General features: G+C 47.5%; 1 protein-coding gene and 1 pseudogene across 9 annotated transcripts in view; one reads left to right on the top strand and one right to left on the bottom strand.

Annotated features, from left to right (window-relative positions):
* The first annotated feature begins 406 nt into the window (after positions 1-406).
* Positions 407-21,131, top strand: part of PPP2R5C (protein phosphatase 2 regulatory subunit B'gamma) — a 137,791-nt gene continuing 117,066 nt past the window's right edge. For 2 of the 9 annotated variants that reach the window (XM_057733967.1, XM_057733972.1), the window contains exons 1-3: positions 424-567; positions 1,319-1,384; positions 18,412-18,574. In XM_057733967.1, coding sequence (XP_057589950.1) covers positions 541-567; positions 1,319-1,384; positions 18,412-18,574 — 256 coding nt within the window. In that variant the 5' untranslated portion in view covers positions 424-540. Of the gene's footprint in view, positions 568-1,318; positions 1,385-3,016; positions 4,254-18,411; positions 18,575-19,703; positions 19,788-21,131 lie in introns of those variants that run through there. The other 7 variants (XM_057733969.1, XM_057733970.1, XM_057733968.1 and 4 more) reach the window with 7 other exon arrangements.
* Positions 9,361-9,671, bottom strand: LOC130852700 (ATP synthase subunit g, mitochondrial-like; annotated as a pseudogene).

Raw genomic sequence — 21,131 nt, forward strand, 5'->3', positions numbered from 1 at the left:
GCCGCCACCCCGCCTGAGGCAGACACGAGCCTGAGCGCGGCGTGGGAGATCCGGGACGCGCGCAGGAGCGGGGATACGGGAGAGCGTTAGAGCACGTGAGGGCGCCTCCGCCAATGGTGGGAGCCCCGAGGGCGGCGGGGCGGGGCCGGCGCGGGGGGCGGGGCCAGCGGTGCAGGGGCGGGGCCGCGGGCTGGGGACAGGGCGGGCGGTGCAGGGGCGGGGCCGCGGGCTGGAAACGGGACCGCGGACTAGGAGCGGGGCGGGGCCGCGGACTGGGGGAGGGGAGGGGAGAGGCGGGGCGGGGCGGGCCGCGGGAGGGGCGGAGAGACGCCGCCGCCGCCGCCGCTGCCGCCGTCGCCGCCGCCGCCGCCGCGGCTGCCGCAGCCTCTGGGAGCCTGGGAACGGGGAACCGCGAGCGAGCGAACGACTCAGTCCCCGGGCGGCGGCGGCGGCGGCGGCCGCGGGGGAGGGCGCGACGGCCGGGGCGGGGGCGCTGCTGCTGCGGGGGGCAGGCGGCGGCGGCGGCGGGCCGCACCAGCCATGCCGAATAAAAACAAGAAGGAGAAAGTGAGTCGGGGCTCGGGCCGCCGGGCGGGCGGGGAGGGGAAGGGGCCGCGCGGGGGGCGGCGGGGAACGGCCCCGGAGCGGGAGCGCCCTCGGCCCGCTCCCGGGGCGCGGGCGGGCGTGGGGGGCGCGGCGGCGGGTGTGAGAGGGCAGGTGGGGCCGCGGCGGTGGTTGACCCCGCCTCGCACGCGCGCGTTCGGCGGCTTCGGGGGTGGAGGGTGCGGGCCGCCCGCAGGGACCCCGGCCGCGGACGGGGGCGGCGAAGGGACCCAGCTTCACGCTTAGGAGGGATGGTCTGCGCTCCGGCGGGACGCTCTGGGCTCTGAAATACTATTATTATCCTGCGTGGCGGCGGCGACGCCTCTGAGTGTGCTGCGTTTGCATTTGGGGGTTGGGGGTATGTTTTTTGCTTCAGGTGGAGCTCTGTGGCGTTTCAGAATCACCCCAGAAATCCTCGCTGCTCGGAGCACTGTATAAGTGTGGGTTTACCTGTTTCTGCTTAAAGTTTTCAGAGCCAGATAATGCAGACGAAGAAAACAAGGAGAACCTGAATTTGGGTGGGTGGGTGTCACATCACAGTATTGTACCTCTAACTAAACCATGTGATGTAGAATTTCTTGATGGTATGGGTTAAAACTATCAAAAAGTCATAGTTAAATTGTATACATACTTGTAAAACTGCGTTTTGGTTTATCTGACTTTTAGCAGTCTAAAAAACTGAGAAGCCTAATTGATCCTACTTGATGTTTCCCAGGAATCACCAAAAGCAGGGAAAAGTGGAAAAAGTTCCAAAGAAGGACAAGACATATTAGAATCAGAGGTAACTGTTCTTAAATATTCACTTTCCATTTTTTCATGAACACCTTTAAACTTGGGGTAGAAAAACTGAGGGTGAGAAAACTTAGGGTGTTCTAAAATGTTTCCCTGTATAACCCTCCATTTTAGTTATTTGGATTTGTATTATTCGTCTTTGGGGAAATATGAATGTTTTCATGGAATTTGTGTGTATCTGTGCAGCTGGTATTTTTAAGTCAATCCCCCACCCCTCTGCACTCCCCACCTCAAATCTAGCAGCCCTCCTGTGGAGACTGGTTTCAGGGGCTCTCTCAGACGGGAGTCGTTCGGGTTCCTTTCAGTTTTCCCATCCTCCCTCTTCCTTCGCAAGGAGCCAGGTCTGTCTCTCAGCAGCTCATCCTCCTCCTCCTGTCACTGTTGCTTTCCTAGGCGCAGTCTTTGCTGCTGGTGCCCTGCGCTTTTCTCTGTCGATGTCTGATCCCCTTAGCCTCTTTACCCAACAGTGTTGGTATATTTTGGTTTATCTGGTTTTGCTATTTTTGTGCAATCTTCTATCACCTTTCACATTTTTTTCTTTTGTCTGGAATGGCCAATTCTGACTTCTCTTGCTTCTTGCTTTTGGGCTCATTGAGGAGACAGCTGGCATGTTCCATGAGGATTGTGTCGGCCTGGTGGGATTGGGCTTTGAGAGCATTTGCAGAGCCAACACTTGGCTTTGCCTTTTCTTCCTTGCAACTAGGTATTGAACTGAAGCACCTTGGGCTAAGGGTCCAGGAGCTGCATGGACCCAGGCAGAGCTCATAGGCCCTTTTGAATCCTTGGTAGCAGAGAAGCTGCTGAATTTGGTGTCATAGTTCTCCAGAGCTGGATTGTTGAAGCCCCTAGTCTTATCACAGATGACAGTGATTTACAAGTGTCAGACCCTTTCCTCTAAACCGTATCAGGATAGAGTTCATTTCCATCTGGGAAATAAGTTAACAAGCCACTATCTGCAGTAGCCTTTTTTTTTTAGCCCCAGGTTATCTTTTCCTTATCATTTGGTACATTCTAAGCCTCCCTCCTCTTCAGGAGGTGGTTTATTCCAGCAAATCTGTTGCCCTACCCACAGCAAAAAACAGAATTCCAAAAGGTTCCTTAAATATCAATATTTTTAAACCAATCTTTCTCTGCCCTTTCTTTATAGCAGACAATCAAGTTTTACTGTGGCATTCTTGCTTACGTCCGTGTCACTGTTTTGACGACATTGATTTAAATGAAGTTTAGTGGCTGTGCAAGGGCATATGCCTTTTCTTTTCCCTTTTTTGGTTTATTTATCTTGCATTAAAACTGCTTAGACTTCCTAGTGCTCCCCCAAACTTTTCTTGCTCACCTGCTTGTCTCTCACTGTTCGTGTCACACACACACATACACAAATCAGTGTGTATGGTTCACTTATTCCGGTTTTAGTGGAAAGAACCTGGCTGTAAGGATGGCAAATGTTGAGTCTGAATCTGAAGAAAACCTCTCAGTAACTCAAAAGATACAAAAGCCACTCATAAGTAAAATGCGTGTTTCAGGTGAATTGGGTTCTTAGACTGTCAGTTGCTTAAGATTCTTGAGGTGTGGCCTGCAGTGTCTTGAATGTGATGCTCCACTTGTCTTTTTGTATTTTTTCTAGCGCTACTGTCTAAGAGCTGGAGCTACAGAGTTTGAAATTACCACTGAAAAAATACTGAAATGGTGGGCCCTTCACTACTTCCTCCTAAGGATCCCAGAGGCAACATGGCATACTAAGCATGACACTGGGCAGAGCACTGTGTATATTTTGCAGGAGCACAAATTGAGGCGCATCCATTCCTCTGAACTTGGAGTTGACCGTTGCTTTTCCATTGCTGTCTCTCTTCCCTCAGTCTTGCTCTCCGTTCTTCACTGCTAGTCCCACCCCCTTACCAGGTGTGATTGACTAATGCAGGTGAATTAAACCATTTTGTACACTCTCTTCCTCTCCTATCTGCTGATACTACTCTGAACTTGAATATTTTAACCTGAGCTGTTCACATAGGTTTGCAGTTCCCACGCTGCTTCTCAGAACTTGCTGATGTCACGTCACCTTCACAGTCAGCATCAGCTCAGGTTATTCTGTGGCCGCACCTCTGTTAGAACAGTTAGCGCATCCAGGGCTGCCCACCCCAAGAGGTACAGAGCAGGTGCTCGTCCAGGGCAGAGAAGTAATCCCAACAGAGAAAACATTAGAGAACTTGGCCTGTGGTTGACTTCATACCCACGTCAAGTGTGGGGACGGTCCTTATACAGAAGTCATGGCCAGTGATAATCTGGCCTCCAGGAAAGCAGAGGAGCAGGTGGCTAACATTACAGGCCACTTTGTTGTTAGAACAGGGGGGCATTTGATGGCCTGGGTTTTTCGCAGGAAGAAGAAGTCCTGCAGTGAAGGGTAGAGTGGTTAGGGGAAAGTGCTTCAGTGAGAATGAAAATGCTGACTCCTGATTGCCGTAAACAATGGCACCTGACTTCTGTGGCCCTGTTTCCTCATCTCTGAAATGCCTTGGTGAGTTTCAGATTTGGCCATATTTAACTGTATGGAATAGATTAGGCATGAGCCCTCTTGGAAGTTTTCCCTGCAAGATATATGGCAGGGTATGTCTTTCAGTGTAACACAATATTATTAAAAGTCGTAATTGCTGCTGTGGAACTTCTATCTTTTAGTGGAAATTTCTACTCCTTGAATAATATGTATTGGTACATCTTTCTTTGCTTTTTTTTCTCTTTCAGATAGAATGTTTACCATTTGACTTGCTTAGCCATGTGTGTCCTGGGACTCAGTTTCCCCCCAGTGCATCCTGCTGGTTTATTTCATGGCGTCCTTTTAAGGGGTGAGGATGCAAATAGGCTCGCAGGTAACTTGACCTTGGAAAACTGTGGAGATTGACAGAGGGAACTCATCTTTGAGCAGCTGTTCTCAGTGCAATGTCCAAATCGATAGAAACATAGCTAGGCTCATTGGATGAACATTTAGAATCCTAGTGAACTGCTCAGAGATTCCCAGCGTCCATTTTAGAGGATCAGACCACGCGATCGTGTTTTTTGTTATCATTATTTTAATTTGTGTACTGTGTCCAAAGTTATGTTTTAAAAAGTATTCATGCTTTCAGTAAAGTGATTTGTTCTAAGCACATCAAAGGTGGTTCGAGTGCTGTTCTCGGGTCGTGTATCTTACTTACCCTGCTTCAGCTTAGTTTTGTTTGAAAATCTCTACCGCAACTCTTACATAATATCTGTTGCTGAAAGGAAAGCTGAACAATCGTTTCGTTAACTTGTTAGCTTATTTTGACCCCGTCTACCTTTAGTTATAACTTTTCTTTCTCTTTATGACCTGCCCCTTTACATTCCCCTGCCCCCTCCCCACAGGGTTCCAGAGACAGGGAGCCAGGCTTGCTGGGGTCCCAGTCGGTGTCGGTGGTAGAGTCATGTTTTAGAAATTTAAACTGAAATTTTAGAAATATTTATTAATACATATAATAATAACACCCGTTACATGTTAATGGGAGTAACGTTTTTATAAAAGATACCTTTCCATGAAACATTTTTTGGCTCTCCAGTCACGTGACTCTGTAGCAGGCATTTTAAGCTGAGTAAGTTGGAGGAGGACAGGGAAGTGGTTGTGTTGCTGTGTGTTTTCTGGGGAAGCCGCCATGATTATCCCCTCCCAAGAGGAGATTCCCGGACTCCTGTCCCCAGACACCAAAAGCCTTTGTCTGGAGGCTGAATTCTGAACTCAGGCTCTCATTGGGGGCCTCCTGTGCCACTTTTTCGATCATTCTCTTCCTCCCTTTTTCTAACACAGCCCTAAACTGGACCTCAGTGAAACGCAGAGAGGACTCAAAGGAATAGTACTTTGAAAACTTTTTTGATGGGACTTCCCTGGCGATCCAGTGGTTGGAGGCACAGATTCGATCCCTGGTCAGGGCACTAAGATCCCGCATGCCGCACAGCCTAAAAAAAAAAAAAAAATCCAACAACAACAAAAAGAACTTTTTTTGAAATTCTTATGTAATTATTTTGTAGGAAATGAGAGTTTCCTGCTTTTAATTGCCATTCTTCCCAGTCGGTCCGTATCATCTTTACTTAGTGCTCAGGTGTTCAGGAAGGATGGCGGCTCTTCAGAGAGGACAGTCAGCTGCTGACTGGAGGGACGGGTCTGGAGGTGCCATGAGCTCACTGTCCTCAGGGGAGTGAGGCTTCCCTGAGCTGTCCCCTCTCCAGCGCCCACTCCTGTCCTGCGCTAAGAGCTAGATGCTTGGCAGACCCTGAGTGCCTCCCATGGGAGACATGCCGCTGTTGAGCAGGCAGCCTGCCCTCAGTGCTGTGGCCATGTGGGACCAGGTGCTCCCCTGCGGGGCTGCCCCATGGTCCTGTGCACTCAGGACGTTCCCCGGCACCCTTGGCCATCCCCGCTAGATGCCATCTTCAGAATTCATGAGGATTCCAGAGAGCTTTGATTCAGGTGGGCTCTTGCTAGCTGGTGTTTTTCATATTAGAAACTAAAATTGAAAATTTTAAAATATGCATTAATTCATCTAATAATAACAGCACACGCATTGCACGTTAACATAAATAGAATATTTGTATGAGAAAACTATAAAAGTTCACTGAGAAAAATGACATTGCTCTGTTTTTGCAGATCTCTTTAATGTCTGGCTTAATAGAAGATAGCTAGCCTCTCGAGTCTGCGCCTGCGTTCAGTCTGTTTTGATATCACGTCTGATAGCCTGTGAAAAATCAACATAATGATGGTTATAAAGGCAAAGCATGTCTTAGTGTTATCATAAAAATAGTAGATCCCAGAAGGGGCCTCAGGGACTCCACTTTGAGAACTGCTGTAGAATACTTTTTCCCATCCTCTTTCCTGCTTATCTGAATCCTTTCATGTTTTTAGTTCCAACTCAAGTTCATTTATTCTAAAATTTAGAGGAAGCTTTTTCTCACCATCTTGGAGCATATTTTTTCCATCTTTTCAATTTGAATAGCAATTATTTGCTCTACCAATTATTTATTGTGTATAGTGCCTTGGACCACCTTTATTTACCTGTGATTTGCCTCCCTAACTAGACCAAGACCTTGAGGACAGCACCTTAACTTGATTCTTCTTTATACTTGCCATACATATTAGGACCTGGAGTCAAGAGATATTTGTTGGTGGATTTTGAGAGTGCTCTGGAAGGAGGAGAGCTTCAAATCCATCAGCTTGCTGTTTTGTTTTTTTCTTCTGATGTTGTTAATTTGAAAGGAAAAAAAAAGTCTCTTTTGTTAAGAGGCTTATTTCTTTATCGCCTGTTTGATCCTCTAAGGGAATTTTAATGCAGAATTTTCATTCAGTATAATTTGTTTCAAATAGCATTATACTAAAGCAGAAGATTATAGTATTAGGTCTTGTTCTAATGTTTCTAATTTTTTTTGTAAAATTTTAAGAAGAGTACAGTTGACCCTTGGATAACATGGGGATTAGGGGTGCCAACCACTTGCACAGTCAGAAATCCCAGTATAACTTAGAGTTGGCCCTTCATATCCACAGTTCCTCTGTATCCATGGTTCTGCATCCACGGATTCAACTAACCTCAGACCATGTAGTACTGCACTGTGTATTTACGGGAAAAATCCATGTCTTGGTGGACCCATGCGGCTCAAACCCATGCTGGTTAAGGGTCAACTGTATTTTATTTTTGTTTTTTGTTTGCTTTTGCATACCACCAAAGGTCAGTGGTAAAAAGCATAGTGTCATAAGATCTTATTCTAATTAAAGCATTTCGAAATAGGGTTTCCATGTAAGTATAAGGTTTCCATATGATCTTTGATGCTTTATCTTTCTTATTTTAAGTTTTCTTTGGGAATATTTCTCAGTAGAACATGCATACATATTTTATAAGTTGTGTGTGCTCACATAAATATATATATATGGGGAGGGGTGGGGAGAGAGAGAGAGCTTTGTTTTGAGTGTCTCTTGTCCTGTGCATGCACTGGGGAAGGTAAAAAGGATGCTATTGTCCTTACTTGTGAAGCACTTTTCCTGTTACTTGTGAAGTATCACATCTGTTGCTCTTGGACATTCAGTAGACTTGGGAGTAACTTGCCCCTCCCCCAACCTGGTCAGTCACACTTGCAGATGCTGAATAGATGGGACAGGATGGAGCACACTCTTATAAAGAGCCACCTGGAGCTTTGGGTGAGGAAATCAGATGTTTGAAAGCATCTAAGCAAACAGGATTGCCATTAAATTATGGCGTCCCCGAGTGCATGTTGGATATGGGCTGTGTGTCATAGGTAAGCCAGCAGATAACATCAGCATCCCTGCCCCTCTTAAAGAAAAGCTCCTTTACATGATGTGTGATTCCAGAAAGAGTCCTTCAAGCAACGTGTGTGAAATCATGTAAAGTGTTCCAGTTTGTGGAAGCAGCTCCGAGGTCCTGCAGTAAAGCAGCTTAGAGTGAGTGCAAGCCTGGAGCCCTGCCCCATGGTGGGGCGAGGTTTCCGCGTGCACGTGGGGAGCTGGGTGACTCAGTATGCACCAGCGTGAATCATGGGGATATTTCCCTAAGTCACTGGGAAAATTCCTCTGAAAGACTACAAGTCGGAAAAGTCTTCAGTGTTTCCTTAAATACTGGGCACTTGCCCAGACCAGGGTGTGAGGCTGCCTGGTTTGACCCAGCATTTTGGTAACAGCCTTGCGTCTTGCTGTCAGTCTGTTGTGTGGAGCAGACTCCCCAGGCCCTGCTTCTCCTTCAGGTTTGAGACCAGCCACGCTTGGGAAGTGCTGCTTCCCAAACCCCAGCAACAGTGCCATCTTCATGTTCTCCACCTGGGGGAGTGAGAGAGCCAGCCTAGAAATTAAACTTTCCAAGGGGGGAGGAGAAAAAGCTTTGTTAGTTGGAGGACTTTGCCTTTTCCTCTATCATAAGTGTTTTTTAAAGATGAGCTTGAGCATGGCTCTAAAGGGGTGTTAGCTCCGAACTAAATCTCGTTTTGCCCAGTGGGAGTATCAGAGTACCTGGCAGCTCTGAGGTTCTGGCCCTGCACGTCCAAGAGGTTAGTCTTTAGCCACACGAGGCTAAGTTTAAATTAACGATTGAGAAATTCAGTTCCTCAGTCACACTAGCCCAGTAGCCACACCTGGCCAATGGCTCCACTGCTGGACAGCAGACAGGGAGCCTTTCCCACCTCACAGAAACTTGTATTGGACAGAGTTGCCTTAGACCCTAGCAGTAGCTTCCAAAATAATGCTAATATGAGTACATTAAACTTAACTTTGTTAGCTATCACTCTTCTTAATATGAAATATCAAATTTAAGATTAAATTTAAGAGAAAAGAAGACGTAAATTGGCAAAAGAAAAGGAAATGGATAAAATTAGGGTAAAGAGGCAGGTGAGAAGGGGATCAGTGGTGGTGGGCAGGAGGCCCTGCTTACCGCTTGGTGCAGGACCCACCTCTGTTCTAGAGACCCACACCCAAAACACAGACTGGGCCACGCCACTCCCCATAGGAGCGGACCCAGAGAGGCCCCAGGGGAACAGCCACCTCGTGTTCTTCTTGTCTTTTTAGATATTTATCTTTATTTGGGGGGGGGAGGGGGTCAAAACACACAATAGTTTGTTAAAAAAAAATAGTACAAAAGTCTATGCTTTCCCACTTTAGCTGATCCACTCTGAGCCTTGCATCATAGAGCAAAACCTCTCTCATCTGTTCTGATTCGCTCCAGATCTCACGGGAAGCAGTACGGCGTGGTTGGAAGGAGAGGCTTTTCTGCTCACGGGAGTGCATGCTCTCTCTCCCAGAGTCATCTTCCTCCCTCCATCTGGCCATTCTCCTCCTTACTTCCTCCCTCCCTCCCTCTCTTCCTTCCTTTCTTTCTGATACGTTGTCTTATTGTATTCAAATACCAGTGTGCTCACATATGGTTCAAGAACACCCAAATAATAGAGCAGATATAATCACATGTGAGAGACCGGTCTTCAGACATCATAGCCAATGATGCCACACTTGGCTGTGATCTCGCCGACATAAAACCACATCCCCACCTCAGTGGCCACCAAACCATTCAGCAGAGCTTCGGTAACTGTGAGCTGTTTGAAGCTACCAGTTTGAGCACCAGTGACAGTTTTTTCAAGCTCTGAATAGCTGTAAGGGTCTCAGCAGGGGATGCAGGAACCAGCTCAACCTTGGCATAGTGCCAAAATGTGGCCATTTGAGGCTTCGAGTCAGTCGCAGCAGCGTTGACTAGCGCTGGGGACTTCTCCGCGAAGTTATGGACAAACTGGGCCATGGTTCTAGGACAGAAAGTCCGTCGCCCCAACTGGCTGGCTGAATGGCCATTCTCTTTCATGTTGCAGGCTTCCCTTCAGTAGATTAACTCACAGTCATCCAGCAGGTACATTCTGAGGTCCTACTGTGTGTTGAGCCCATCACAGGTGCTGGGGATTCAGCACAGAACACAGCAGGGCCCTTGCACTCGAGCAGTTTGCTTTCAGGTGAGTGCTGTATGCACTCATGTTTCTAAGGGGCACCAGTAGCACTTGGTGTGAGACCATCTCACAGTTAGCAGAGCAGTGGCCCTAGGGCTCTCGACACCAGCAGCACTGTCTTTTCATTGTGACACTGAGGCTGTACTTGCACATTTCCAGACACCCCTGGTGGGGCAGAACCACCTCTGGCAGCCCCCGTGCTGGAGACCAGGAGGCTGCTTCAGGTGGTCAGGGACAGTCTCCCCAAGGAGATGATGTTAAAGGTGAGACCTGAGTGTGAAGAAGGAGCCAGAGATGCTCTGGGGAAGGCTGTTACAGCCAGAGGAAGCAGCTAGTGCAAAGGCCCTGAGGCAGGAGTGAGCTTGGTGTGTCCAGCAGAAAGGCCAGTTTCCCTGGAGAGAAGTGAGGTGCACCGAGTGGGAGGGATGAGGTCAGAGAGATGCGCACAGACTAAGCCCAGTGGGATCTTAGGTTTTGGTCGGCAGGGTTTCAGATTCTTAATCTAAGGATGATGGGAAGCCATTGGGGTGATCAGGGAAGTGAGATGATCTGACCTAAGTGTTTAAAAAGATCTTTGCAACTGCTGTGTAGGAACCAGAGGGGCAAGCGTGGAAACGGGGAGACGCGTTTCAGCTAGAAGACTTAGCCCCTCAGATGCCAGGTTCCTCGTCTGCACTTGTGACGGTGAGGCCCTAGCACAGCTGGCTGCGGGCTCTGCACTTGAGTGGGCTTGTCAGCCTGAGCCAAGAGCTGGCTCCTGTGGCTTCCGACCCAGAAAGGCCAGCATGCAGACAGCTTTGCTCTGAGGGGCCGGCTGCTGCACTCGTGGCCTTAGTTTTTCCCGGACAGTCTGGTTTCTTCAGAGAATACCTTTCTTCCCTCATGAACACCCAGTTCTCCAGTGTCTGCAGACATGGTCAAGTGGCTGTGGACAAGTCAGTGTTCAGACCAGAAATTAATCTGCTTTTCAGCCCCATATCTTAACTCCTGCCCGCAGCTGTTCCCAGACTTTCCGAGTCTGGGGCCTCTTGGGGACCCTGTGAAAGCAGATCACCTGCCTTCTCCCTCTAGCCTCACCCCCTTTGTGGTTTCCAGATAGAGGTTGCCTGTGTCTTCCTTCGTTGGCCCCACCCCTCCGTCTGCTTTCGACTCTCGAGACATCTGTTGAACGCTCTCTTGTCCTTAGATGCACCAGCAACTTACTATGCAGATCTTTTTGCGTTTGGAGGCTGTAACTTTCCTTTCCTTCATGACCATTTGTAATGGAGGCTCAAGACTTTTGCCGATAAGTGTGAGTGCAGGGCTGACCTTGATCAGGAAAACCTCTTCTGTTCTTCCTTTATTCTCACCTCTTAGCCAGGGGTGTTTGGCCTAGGGCAGGGGTCAGGAAACTTTTTCTGTGAAGGGCTAGATGGTAAATATTTTAGGATTTGGGGGCCATATGGTCTCTGTTGCAACTGCTCATCTCTGCGGTTGTAGCAAGTGAGCAGCCATAGACAGTATGTAAACAAATGGGTATGGCTGTGTTCCAATAAAATGTTATTTGCAAAAAAAACAGGCAGGGGGCCAGATTGACCCATAGGCTGTAACTTACCCACCCCTGGCTTAGTGGAATCCAAATCAGATTCAATACTTAGAGAAACCCTTTGGCGAGAGACTGGGTACTGTTGCTACCCTGTGGGTATCTGGGTTGTTCTCTGAAACCTACAGTGGCTGTGAAAAGCAGTATACCTTTGCTTTTGACCCTATTCACCATCTAGAAGCAGTTGAGAGACCAGTGATTTGGCCCTGCCCGATTGAACGATAAATGTCTTACATCTAGTTGTGAATTTTTAGAATTGCAGTGTTTGAATGGCAGGAAAGAGGTGCTTGTTTAGTACAGTGATCCCTTATATGGGAAAACATCTAGGAATGCAGCTTTGTCACAAAGCCAGTTGTCTGTTTTGTTGTTTGAATGAAATACCTCAAAATACAGAGACTCTAGCAAACACCCATGGATCTGCTGTCCCGATTCTTTTTTTCACTCTGATTTTGTGGGGGTGCAGTTGCCTGGCTACACAGGAAGTTGGGGGCTTGGAAGTACCACTGGGTACAGGGAGTTTCAGGCTTCATGCGCCTCATGTTGGAAACTGCCGAGGGCTGCTTTTCCTGAGGGTGAGGAAGCCCCTCTACCTTCTGAGGTGCAGCCTGGGCTGCTGTGGAAGGACTGGGGAGGGGGCCTCGTACCCCTAGGCAGACAACGCCCTCTTCCTGTCCACCTCCTGGAGGCGCAGCGGTGTGCAGGGGGCTGGGCTAGAGGCTCCCAGCACAGGCTCCAGACTCCCCCTCCCAGCCCTCTAAGACCCCACTGCCAAGGCCTAGAAGATCCTGGTGCCCCACGGTGACAGACACCCCCCCACCCAGAGTCTGTGCGGCCCTCTGGTAAAGAGGCCTAGGGAGGGAAGGCATGGCACCTACCTCACTGATGTAGCTTCAGTTTGAGTGTTAGAGTATCTTGACGCTCCCACGTCCCACCTAGACATGCAGCGGCTTCTGACGTGGGGGTGGGGGGCTGCGCACTTGCTTAGGAACCTCCAGGGGCTGCTAACTTCTGGTGACTTCCAGTGGAAGGAAGAGGGCAGCCCTCCTGATAAATAATAGTGAGTTTGATAAATAATTTCCCATCATTGAGCCAAAAGTAAGGAGGCCAGAGTAAATCTCTCACCTCACTGAGTGAATAGATAAAAACAAAACTGCCCGTAACCTCCGTTCCAGGCATGGCAGAAAAAGGGAAGGAGTAAGTCTGTTTTAGATCTTAACCAAGTCAAGTAGAAATTACAAAAATTTCTTGTAATTTCAAGATGGATAATCCAGTTTTGTTTTGTGAGTAAACACGGAAACTAAGGAAGCACCCCCGTTGTTTATCACTCACTCTTGAGCCAACATTAGTGCCTTCTTGTGCCAGAGCACAAGCCAGCCTTGTAAGCACATGCCTGCGGCTCTGGGGCTGCTGTGAGTGAGTCAGCCTGGAAGGATGGAGCCCCTTTAGGAATGGTGGGTTAGGCGGCTGTGGCGTTGATGTCTCTGTTCTACACGGGTTCCTCCCTTGTGCCAGGCATGTGACGGGAACTGGAGTTCATAGTTAAAAAGACAAGCTCTTTCAAAGAGCTGCTAATCTTCTGTTGGAGAGAGACCTACCATCCCAGTGCCAGGCCCTATTTGGAGGTCAGTGGGGGTCACAGAACAAGGAAGCTTCTGCTTCTGCCTGGGACAGTGGGGCGAGGGCAGGGGGTTCCCTAAATAAGCTAAAAAGGAACGGGTGAAACACTTTTTTTATGTGTGGTAAAAGATACACAGCATGAAATTCGCTGTTAAGGACATTTAGTACACTTACAGTGTTGTGCAACCATCACCCATATCTAGTTCCAGAACATTTTCCTTACCCCAAAAGGAAACCCCTACACATGAAGCCTTCACTTTTCATTTCCCCCTGCCTCAGGCTCTGGCAACCACTAACCTGCCATCTCTCTGTGGATTTTCCTATTCTTTTTTTTTTTTTTTTGAAATTTTTTTTTTGGGGGGGGTACACCAAGTTCAATCATCTGTTTTTATACACATATCCCCGTATTCCCTCCCTTCCTTGACTCCCCCCCTCGAGTCCCCCCCACCCTCCCCGCCCCAGTCCTCTAAGGCATCTTCCATCCTCAAGTTGGACTCCCTTTGTTATACAACAACTTCCCACTGACTATCTATTTTACAGTTGGTAGTATGTATATGTCTGTGCTACTCTGGATTTTCCTATTCTGGTTATTTCATACAAATGGGAGCATATAACATATCGTCTTTCATGACTGACTTCTTTCATTTTGCATGGTGTTTTCAGGGTCCACCTATGTTGTAGCTTGTATCAGTACATCATTCCTTTTTATGGCTGAGTAATATCCCAATGTTTGGATATGCCATACTTTGTTTCATCATTTGATAGACACGTGGGTTTTTCCTATCTTTGGTTATTGTGAATAGTGCTGCTATGAATGTTGGTGTACAAGTTTTTATTTCAACACCTGTTTTCAGTTCTTTGGGGTATATACCTAGGAGTAGGGTTGTTGGGCCGTGTGATAATTGTATGTGTAAGTTACTGAGGAATTGTCAAACTGCTCTCCACAGTGGCTGCACCATTTTACATTCCCACCAGCAGTGTATGAGCGTTCCAGTTTCTCCACATCCTCCCTAACACTTGTTTTCCTTTTCTTTTTTAAATTATAGCCACCCTTGTGGGTGTGAAGTGGTATGTCATCGTGGTTTTCATTTGCATTTCCCTGATGTCTAAAGATGTTGAGCATCTTTTCATGTATTTACTGGCCATTTGTATATCTTCAGAGAAATGTCTGTTCAAGTTCTTTGCCGGTTTTTTAAATGGGTGTTTGTCTTTCTGTTGTCTTTCTTAACATAGGCATACTTCCTTTTATTGTGCTTCACTTTGTTGTGCTTTGCAGACACTGTTTTTTATAAATTGAAGGTTCATAACAACCCTGTGTTGTCAGATGATGGTTGGCATTTTTTAGTAATAAAGTATTTTTTAATTAAGGTATGTACATTGTTTTTTCTTTAGATGTAATGCTATTGCACACTTAATAGACTACAGTATAGTGTAAACATAACTTTTATATGCCCTAGGAAACCAAAAACTTCATGTGACTAGCTTTATCACAATGTTTGCTTTATTGCAGTGGTCTGGAGCAGGACCTGTAATTTCTCCAGTATCTCTGATATTGCCTGCATATTCTGGGTACTAGACCCTTATTATATAACTTGCAGATATTTTCTCCCTTTCCATGGTTGCCTTTCACTTTCTTAACAGAAAACATCTTTTGTGTCTTTTTGATGCACAAAAAGTTTCAAATTTTTATTAAGTCCAATTTATGTTTTTTCTTTTGTTGCTTGTGCTTCTGGTGTTCTAAGAAACCACTGTCAAATCCAAGGTCATGCAGCTTTACTTATGTATTCTCTTGAGGGTTTTATGGTTTTAGCTCTCATACTACGTCGTGAATATAACGGGTCGTTGATCCGTTTTAAGTTAATTTTTGTATATGTGTGAGGTAGGGATCCTCCCGGGCCCCCGCTTCATTCTTTTGCACAGGGTTATCCACTTGTCCCAGCACCACTGGCTGAAGAGACTGTTCTTTTCCCATTGAGTGGTCTTGACTCTTAGTTCTGTTTCATCCATCTGTCTGTATGTCTGTCCTTACGCCAGCACCACACAGCTTTGATGGAGAGGCACGCCGCTACGGGGTCTCAGCCGCTGGTTAGTCATACAGATCTAGCAGCCGTGGAGGGAGCGGGAGAGGCCAGTTCCGACGCCTCGCCTCGTTCACGTGGAATGGCCCCCCAGGTGCTGCAGCCCCTTCACAGCTGAGCTTATTTCTACTCGTTCTCCCTCCCACGTCGGTGACTTGTCCCCCACCCGCCACCTGCGGGCGCCCAGGGACCCCCCCCCCCCCAATCCACAGGCGCCTCGGCCGGCGGCGCCTGGGCGTCTTCAGCTCCTGCCTACACAACCAGAAGAGCCTTTTTGTGGGCCCTTCAGCTTCCACACCGGAGCTTGAGGGCCTTTTAAAAAGGAAAAGGTTTTTGTGTCAGCGCCCACCCAAACCCTCTCCTTGGCTTCCCGTCCCTTCAGATAGAGTCAGGCTCCTTGGCCTGGAAGCCTGGCCTCCGGGCGCCGCGGCGGCCTCGCCTGCCTGCACGGGGGTCTCGGGGCTGCGCACGCACACTCACGCACACACACACACGTGCGCGCGCGCACCCTCACGCACAGCTCCACCCCCACGCGCAGCTCTCTCCTGCGCGTCTTCGCACGTCGCTCAGAGGAGCCTTCCTGTCCTCGCAGGCCCCTCAGCCTCCTGGGTGGCCCGGGCAGCCGCGTCTCTCTCACCGAACCGGCCCGCACGGTGCCCGAGCCGGACAGCATCCCTAGCCGACGGTCCCTGTGGGGGGACGTCCCCTCAGGGTGGGCAGGGGGACGACGTCCTTACAGCCGTGGGGGGCAGGGCGACGCCTGGGCAGCGGGGAGGGCCTCCCCGGGCCCGGGGCGTGGAGAGGGGCCGCCGGGCCCAGCCCAAGGAGGGAGGGGTGACCCGGGTGGGGGGAGTCTGTAGCCGGCCACTGAGCTGGAGGGGGGGCACGGAGGCAGGTTTTCTTTTCTCGAAGCTCACTCGGCCTGTCCCGAGGAGAGTGCTCTGGAGGGAGGCCGGAGGGAGAGTGGGCAGGTATTAGGGTGACTTTCTGTTGTCCCGGACGTCGGAAGCCGTACCTCAGCGTGTCCCCTGTAGTGGGCCGTCGGCGTCCCTGGACTCCCTTTGTTTTGGGTGTTAGCCAGGTCAGCCAGCCCTAGTGGGAAAAGCTTTGTTGCGGTGAAACACACAGTCCGTTTTCCTGTCTGGACGGGAGAAGCGGTGGAGCTGTTTTTGTCCATGTTTGTACCCAGTTGTTCGTCAGGGTCGTTATGTGTATAGCACTGGATTCGGCATTACAGCAAAATACGAAGGAAACAGAAACTTTAATCTGCTGGGCATGTATGTATGTAACAACGTTTAAAACAAGTGCATCTCCTAGGAGGAGCTGTTGGAGACTGGAGTAACCGCTAGGGTTTTCTGGGGGCATCTAGAGGAAGCTGCGCAGGAAGGTTTTTAACTTGGGGAATTCCGTGGAGGAGGAGAGTTATGGTAGGTAGTTTTAAGGAAAAAAGACCCATGCCTTCATGATCAGGTGGAAAGAATGACAAATGTCAAGGTCAAAGCACATTTTGAGGAAGGAACTATTGACTGTAGTAGAAAAGGGAACCCAGGCGCTGGCTCGGGAATCACAGTTCTGTCTGTGTGTGGCCATTTGGCATGTTGGAAAACTCTTTACAAGTATTCTTAAGCACCTTATTAAAAAATATAGCAGCGCTTACTTTTTAGTAAAAATTCCATTCAAGGATGAGAGCAAATAGTTGGGGGCTCAAGTTGGTGTGTCTCTTTTGTGCTGCGTAATTGGAAGAGGCTTGGTGGGTTCATGTTTCTAGGAAGTTTGATGGTTTTTTTAAAAGAGCCTGTGTGCACATACAGACTCCATCCTCGGGCAGACAGGAGGGTGTCGGGAGGAGGGAGTGCGGTAGACAAAGAATCTTGACAGCGGACACTCACTTTTGTGGTTGTCAGCCGTCACAGCTGGGGCTGAGTGCAGCGGAGGCTCCACAGGGCTCTGGGGCGAGCTTGTCCCCTTAGGCCTGCACCGATGACTGGGGACCCCCGGCTCTGCTGCGTGTGCCCCCCACACTCATCCACCACCCCTGCTTGAGTGTTTGCAATGCTCCTTCTCACCTTGCACGTCGACTGCTGTCGTGGGACAGCCTGGTTGTCACAGTGCTGTCTGGAGATGAGCACCCGGAATTTGGAGCCTGGAGACACATGCAAGGAAAGAGGCTAGAAACAAGAGCATTTCCTGATGCTCAAGAGGAAAGCGCTTTTTTGTAGCCTTTACTGATTTTTGAGGGCTGAGAGTCAGCTAGCAGGGAAAGCTGTCATTTATAAGATATTCAACTATACTAGTTTCCTGTTGCTGCTGTGCAAATTAACAGCTTAAAAGAGCAGAAGCTCATTATCTTGCAGTTCTGGAGGTCAGAAGTCTGAAATGGGCTAAAATTAAGGTGTGAGCCTGGCTAGTCCTTCCTGGAGGCTCTAGAGGAGAATTATTGCCTGGCCTTTTCCAGCTTCTAGAGCAGTGGTCACCAACCTTTTTGGCACCAGGGACTGGTTTCGTGGAAGACAGTTTTTCCATGGCCCAGTTGGGGAGGCGAGGGGAGGGATGGGAATGTTTCACTCGGTAATGCCAGCAATGGGGAGCAGCAGATGAAGCTTCTCTTGCTCGCCCACCGCTCACCTCCTGCTGTGTGGCCGGTTCCTTACAGACCATGGACCAGTACTGAGCCACGGCCTGGGGGTTGGGGACCCCTGTTCTAGAGGCCAACTGCACTCCTTGGCGCAGGGCCCCTTCCTCTGTTGTCAGAGCCAGCAGCATAGCAGCTTCCAGACTCTCTGACCTCTGCTGCATTGCCTAGTTGCCTTCTCCAGTCTTGCAGAGACCTGTGTGATCACATGGGGCTCCCTGATAACCCAGGATCATCTGCCATCCCAGGATCCTTAACCTCATCACACCTGCAAGGTCCCTTTTGCCAAGTTAGGAAGCATATTCATAGGTTCCAGGAATTAGGATGTGAACATCTTTGGAGGGTCACTATCATCAACCTATATATACATCAGCCTATAGTCAGAAGTTTGAAAGGAGATATAGAAAATCAGGTTTATCTGTGAAACCTCTCGAAATGTAGCATTGGTAGGGATGGGAAGTAGCCTCGAACTCCAGCAACTATAAGGGATTAAGTTGTTTACAGTAGCATAAAGGAGACTATCCCAGAATAAAACTTGCATTTGTATGTGTATTTTTTTTCCTGTTCTAATTGTGCTATGAAATACAACCGTTTGACATACTCATTTGTTTTTATTCTCATTTTGGAAACAGATTTCCAGCAGGAAAAACAGCCTTGTTGCTGCCCCGTCTGCAGTATCTAGTAAAATTAAAGTGCCAGCCCCTCAGCCCATAGTGAAGAAAGACAAACGGCAAAATTCTTGCAGATTTAGCACCAGCAATAATAGAGAACTTCAAAAACTACCATCTTTAAAAGGTAATTTTTATTATTCATCTTTAAAAAGTTAAAGTTTACCCGTTTAGGGGAAGGAATAACCTTTTGATAGTTTGCTAGCTTCTTATACCTTTGCTGTGTTTAAATTCTGTAGGGTTTTTTTCTTCTTTATTGAGTTTTTCTAGATTGAACGCCACTAACTTAACCAACTAATATTTCAAATTTCAGAGCTATTTAAGATAAAAATGTAATCATGAGTACATTACAGGTACAAAACACTTTAAAAAAAAAACAGGAAAGACTTTAAATCTTTTCATGTTAATTTCATTAAGCTAGCCAATTTTCTTTTAAGTAATTCTTCTCTTTCATTTGTCTTAGAGCTCCAGAAATTCAGAAAGGAGTTACTACAAGTAGAGTAATTGTAAAAACTGTGGTAAAACCTCTTTGTTATTCTGGTGTTGGAGAAGTGAGGACTATAACAGTAGTCTTTTGTGGACTTTCTCCTTGTGAGTCATTTGGGGATTACCTCTACCCAGGGTTTCCTATTTGAGATTGATCAGGGAACAGTGCTCTTTGCTTCAAATTTCCCGCCCAACAGCATAGCCACCCCTTTCCATCTGAGGGTGTTCAATCTCTAACAGTGCTCCTCTAGGAGATTTTGAGGTTGAAGTACAAACCTTATTGGGGAAATAGGGTAAGAATCCCAAAGTCAAATGTGAACCTCTGAAAACTTTTATGTTTATAAGGTATAAGACTAGTCTAATAAAACATCAAACATTTTTCATACCCTAAATTCATAACAGTGGGTCTCCTACAATTAATTTTCATTGTGTATGAACTTGGAGCAGGAAGCTGGTCATCTTTACAGGTGTATTCCAGTGCCTTTCACACTGCAGGGCAGAGAGCTGGACAGTGCAGGTTCGGGATGTGCTGGACAGGAGGAGAAAGGGGTGGAGGGACAGAATAGTGGATGGGAGGGATTTAAGGATTCATGGCTGCATTTCCGGCCCCTCACTTGCTAGGAATCCAGGCTCTCCTCTCACTGCATTGTATCTGGCTTATATTTGGTTTAGCTTTGTGGTAGGTAATATGCGTACAAAGTCATTTTTGATAGTCCCAGATAGTCCATACCTTTCTGATGGTATTCATTCATCCATCACATATGCTCTAGGTTCTGGGTACCACATCACACAAAACCAAGGGTCTGCTTGGCTGGAGCCAACATCCTCCCCCACCAGCAGGAGTCCACCCTAAAGTGAGTAAAGGGACACCTTCTGTCACTCCTCCCCAGTGCCCTGAGGAGGCCCAGCCAGAATACTCAAATGTCTGGGAAAAGGCTTCCCGTAACTATTGCTGAGCCTTCAGTGTCCAGGCCCTGTCCCTAGTGCCCACCACAGTTAGAGCTTGGCCCCTGCCCATCACGGATGTGCTCTGCCAGGCAGAGCCCATACTTCACTGTGCCTGGAAGGAGCACACCCACACGTCCAGAATTTCACACTGGTCAAGCCGTGCCCCTCACTGGTCTTGTTTGGTACATCTTTTTTTGGCTGTTCCAAAATATTAGTGCTTTTGTATGCATGTTAAACTAATTTTGTCTGGTTCAGAAAAAAATAGGAATTGATTGGAATTACATTAAAGATATATTAACTGAGAGAAGATTAATATTTTTATGATACTCTTTTTCCACCTAGGAAAGTGGTACATTGCCTCCATTTTTGGGTCTTGTTTTCTGACTTTTTATAAGATTTTATAATTTTCTTGGGATTCTTTACCTTTGCATTAAATTTATTCCTAAGTGCTTTATAGTTTTTGTCACTCTTATGATGGGGTGTCACTCTTATGATATTTTCCATTTCTGCTTCTAGTTAGTTCTTACTAATCTAATGAAAAGCTGTTGGTTTTTTAGATATTCTCTTATTCTGTCACCTTATCACATTTTCGTATTAATCTTAGTAGTGTTTTACTAGCATCTGCAAATACAGTCCTGTCATTTGTAACTAGATACTTTTATCACTCTTCCAATACTTATACCAGCATATACTGATTATTTTAATTTTATTATGCCGTTAGCGAGGAGCAGTAACAGAGCTAACAGAGGTGAGAGCAGGCCTTCCTGTTACCTCCCATTTTGGTGAAAGGCTTCAACATTTCCTTGTTGCGTGTGAAAATGGCCCTTGGTTTCTGGTAAATTGCCTTTCCCCAGCCTGCTACTGCTCCGTGGTCCACATTTGCATGGCTCTTACCAGTACCCTGGCTAGTTGGTCTTATGCTAGCACTGCTGCTGAATTTTATCAGGTGCCATATGATTTTTTTCCTTAAGATGTTACTTTGATAATTGCTGTGTTGATAGATTTTCTGGTTTTGAGCTATCCTTGCATTATGGAGATAAACCTCAATATTATCACAATATATTATAACGTTTCTACGTGCTGTGGTCAGTTTATTAAGTTTCGTTAATCCCTGCTTCCATATTTACAATGTAAAGCTGGGCTGTAGTTTTCTTCCTTTTTTTGTACTACTGTATTTTATCAAATCTAAAATGTGTCATTACTGGCACTTTGTGATCTTTCCTGAGGATGGTCTGTGCATTTTTATGCCA

This window comes from Hippopotamus amphibius, chromosome 4, assembly GCF_030028045.1.
Source record: "Hippopotamus amphibius kiboko isolate mHipAmp2 chromosome 4, mHipAmp2.hap2, whole genome shotgun sequence".
NCBI lineage: Eukaryota > Metazoa > Chordata > Mammalia > Artiodactyla > Hippopotamidae > Hippopotamus > Hippopotamus amphibius.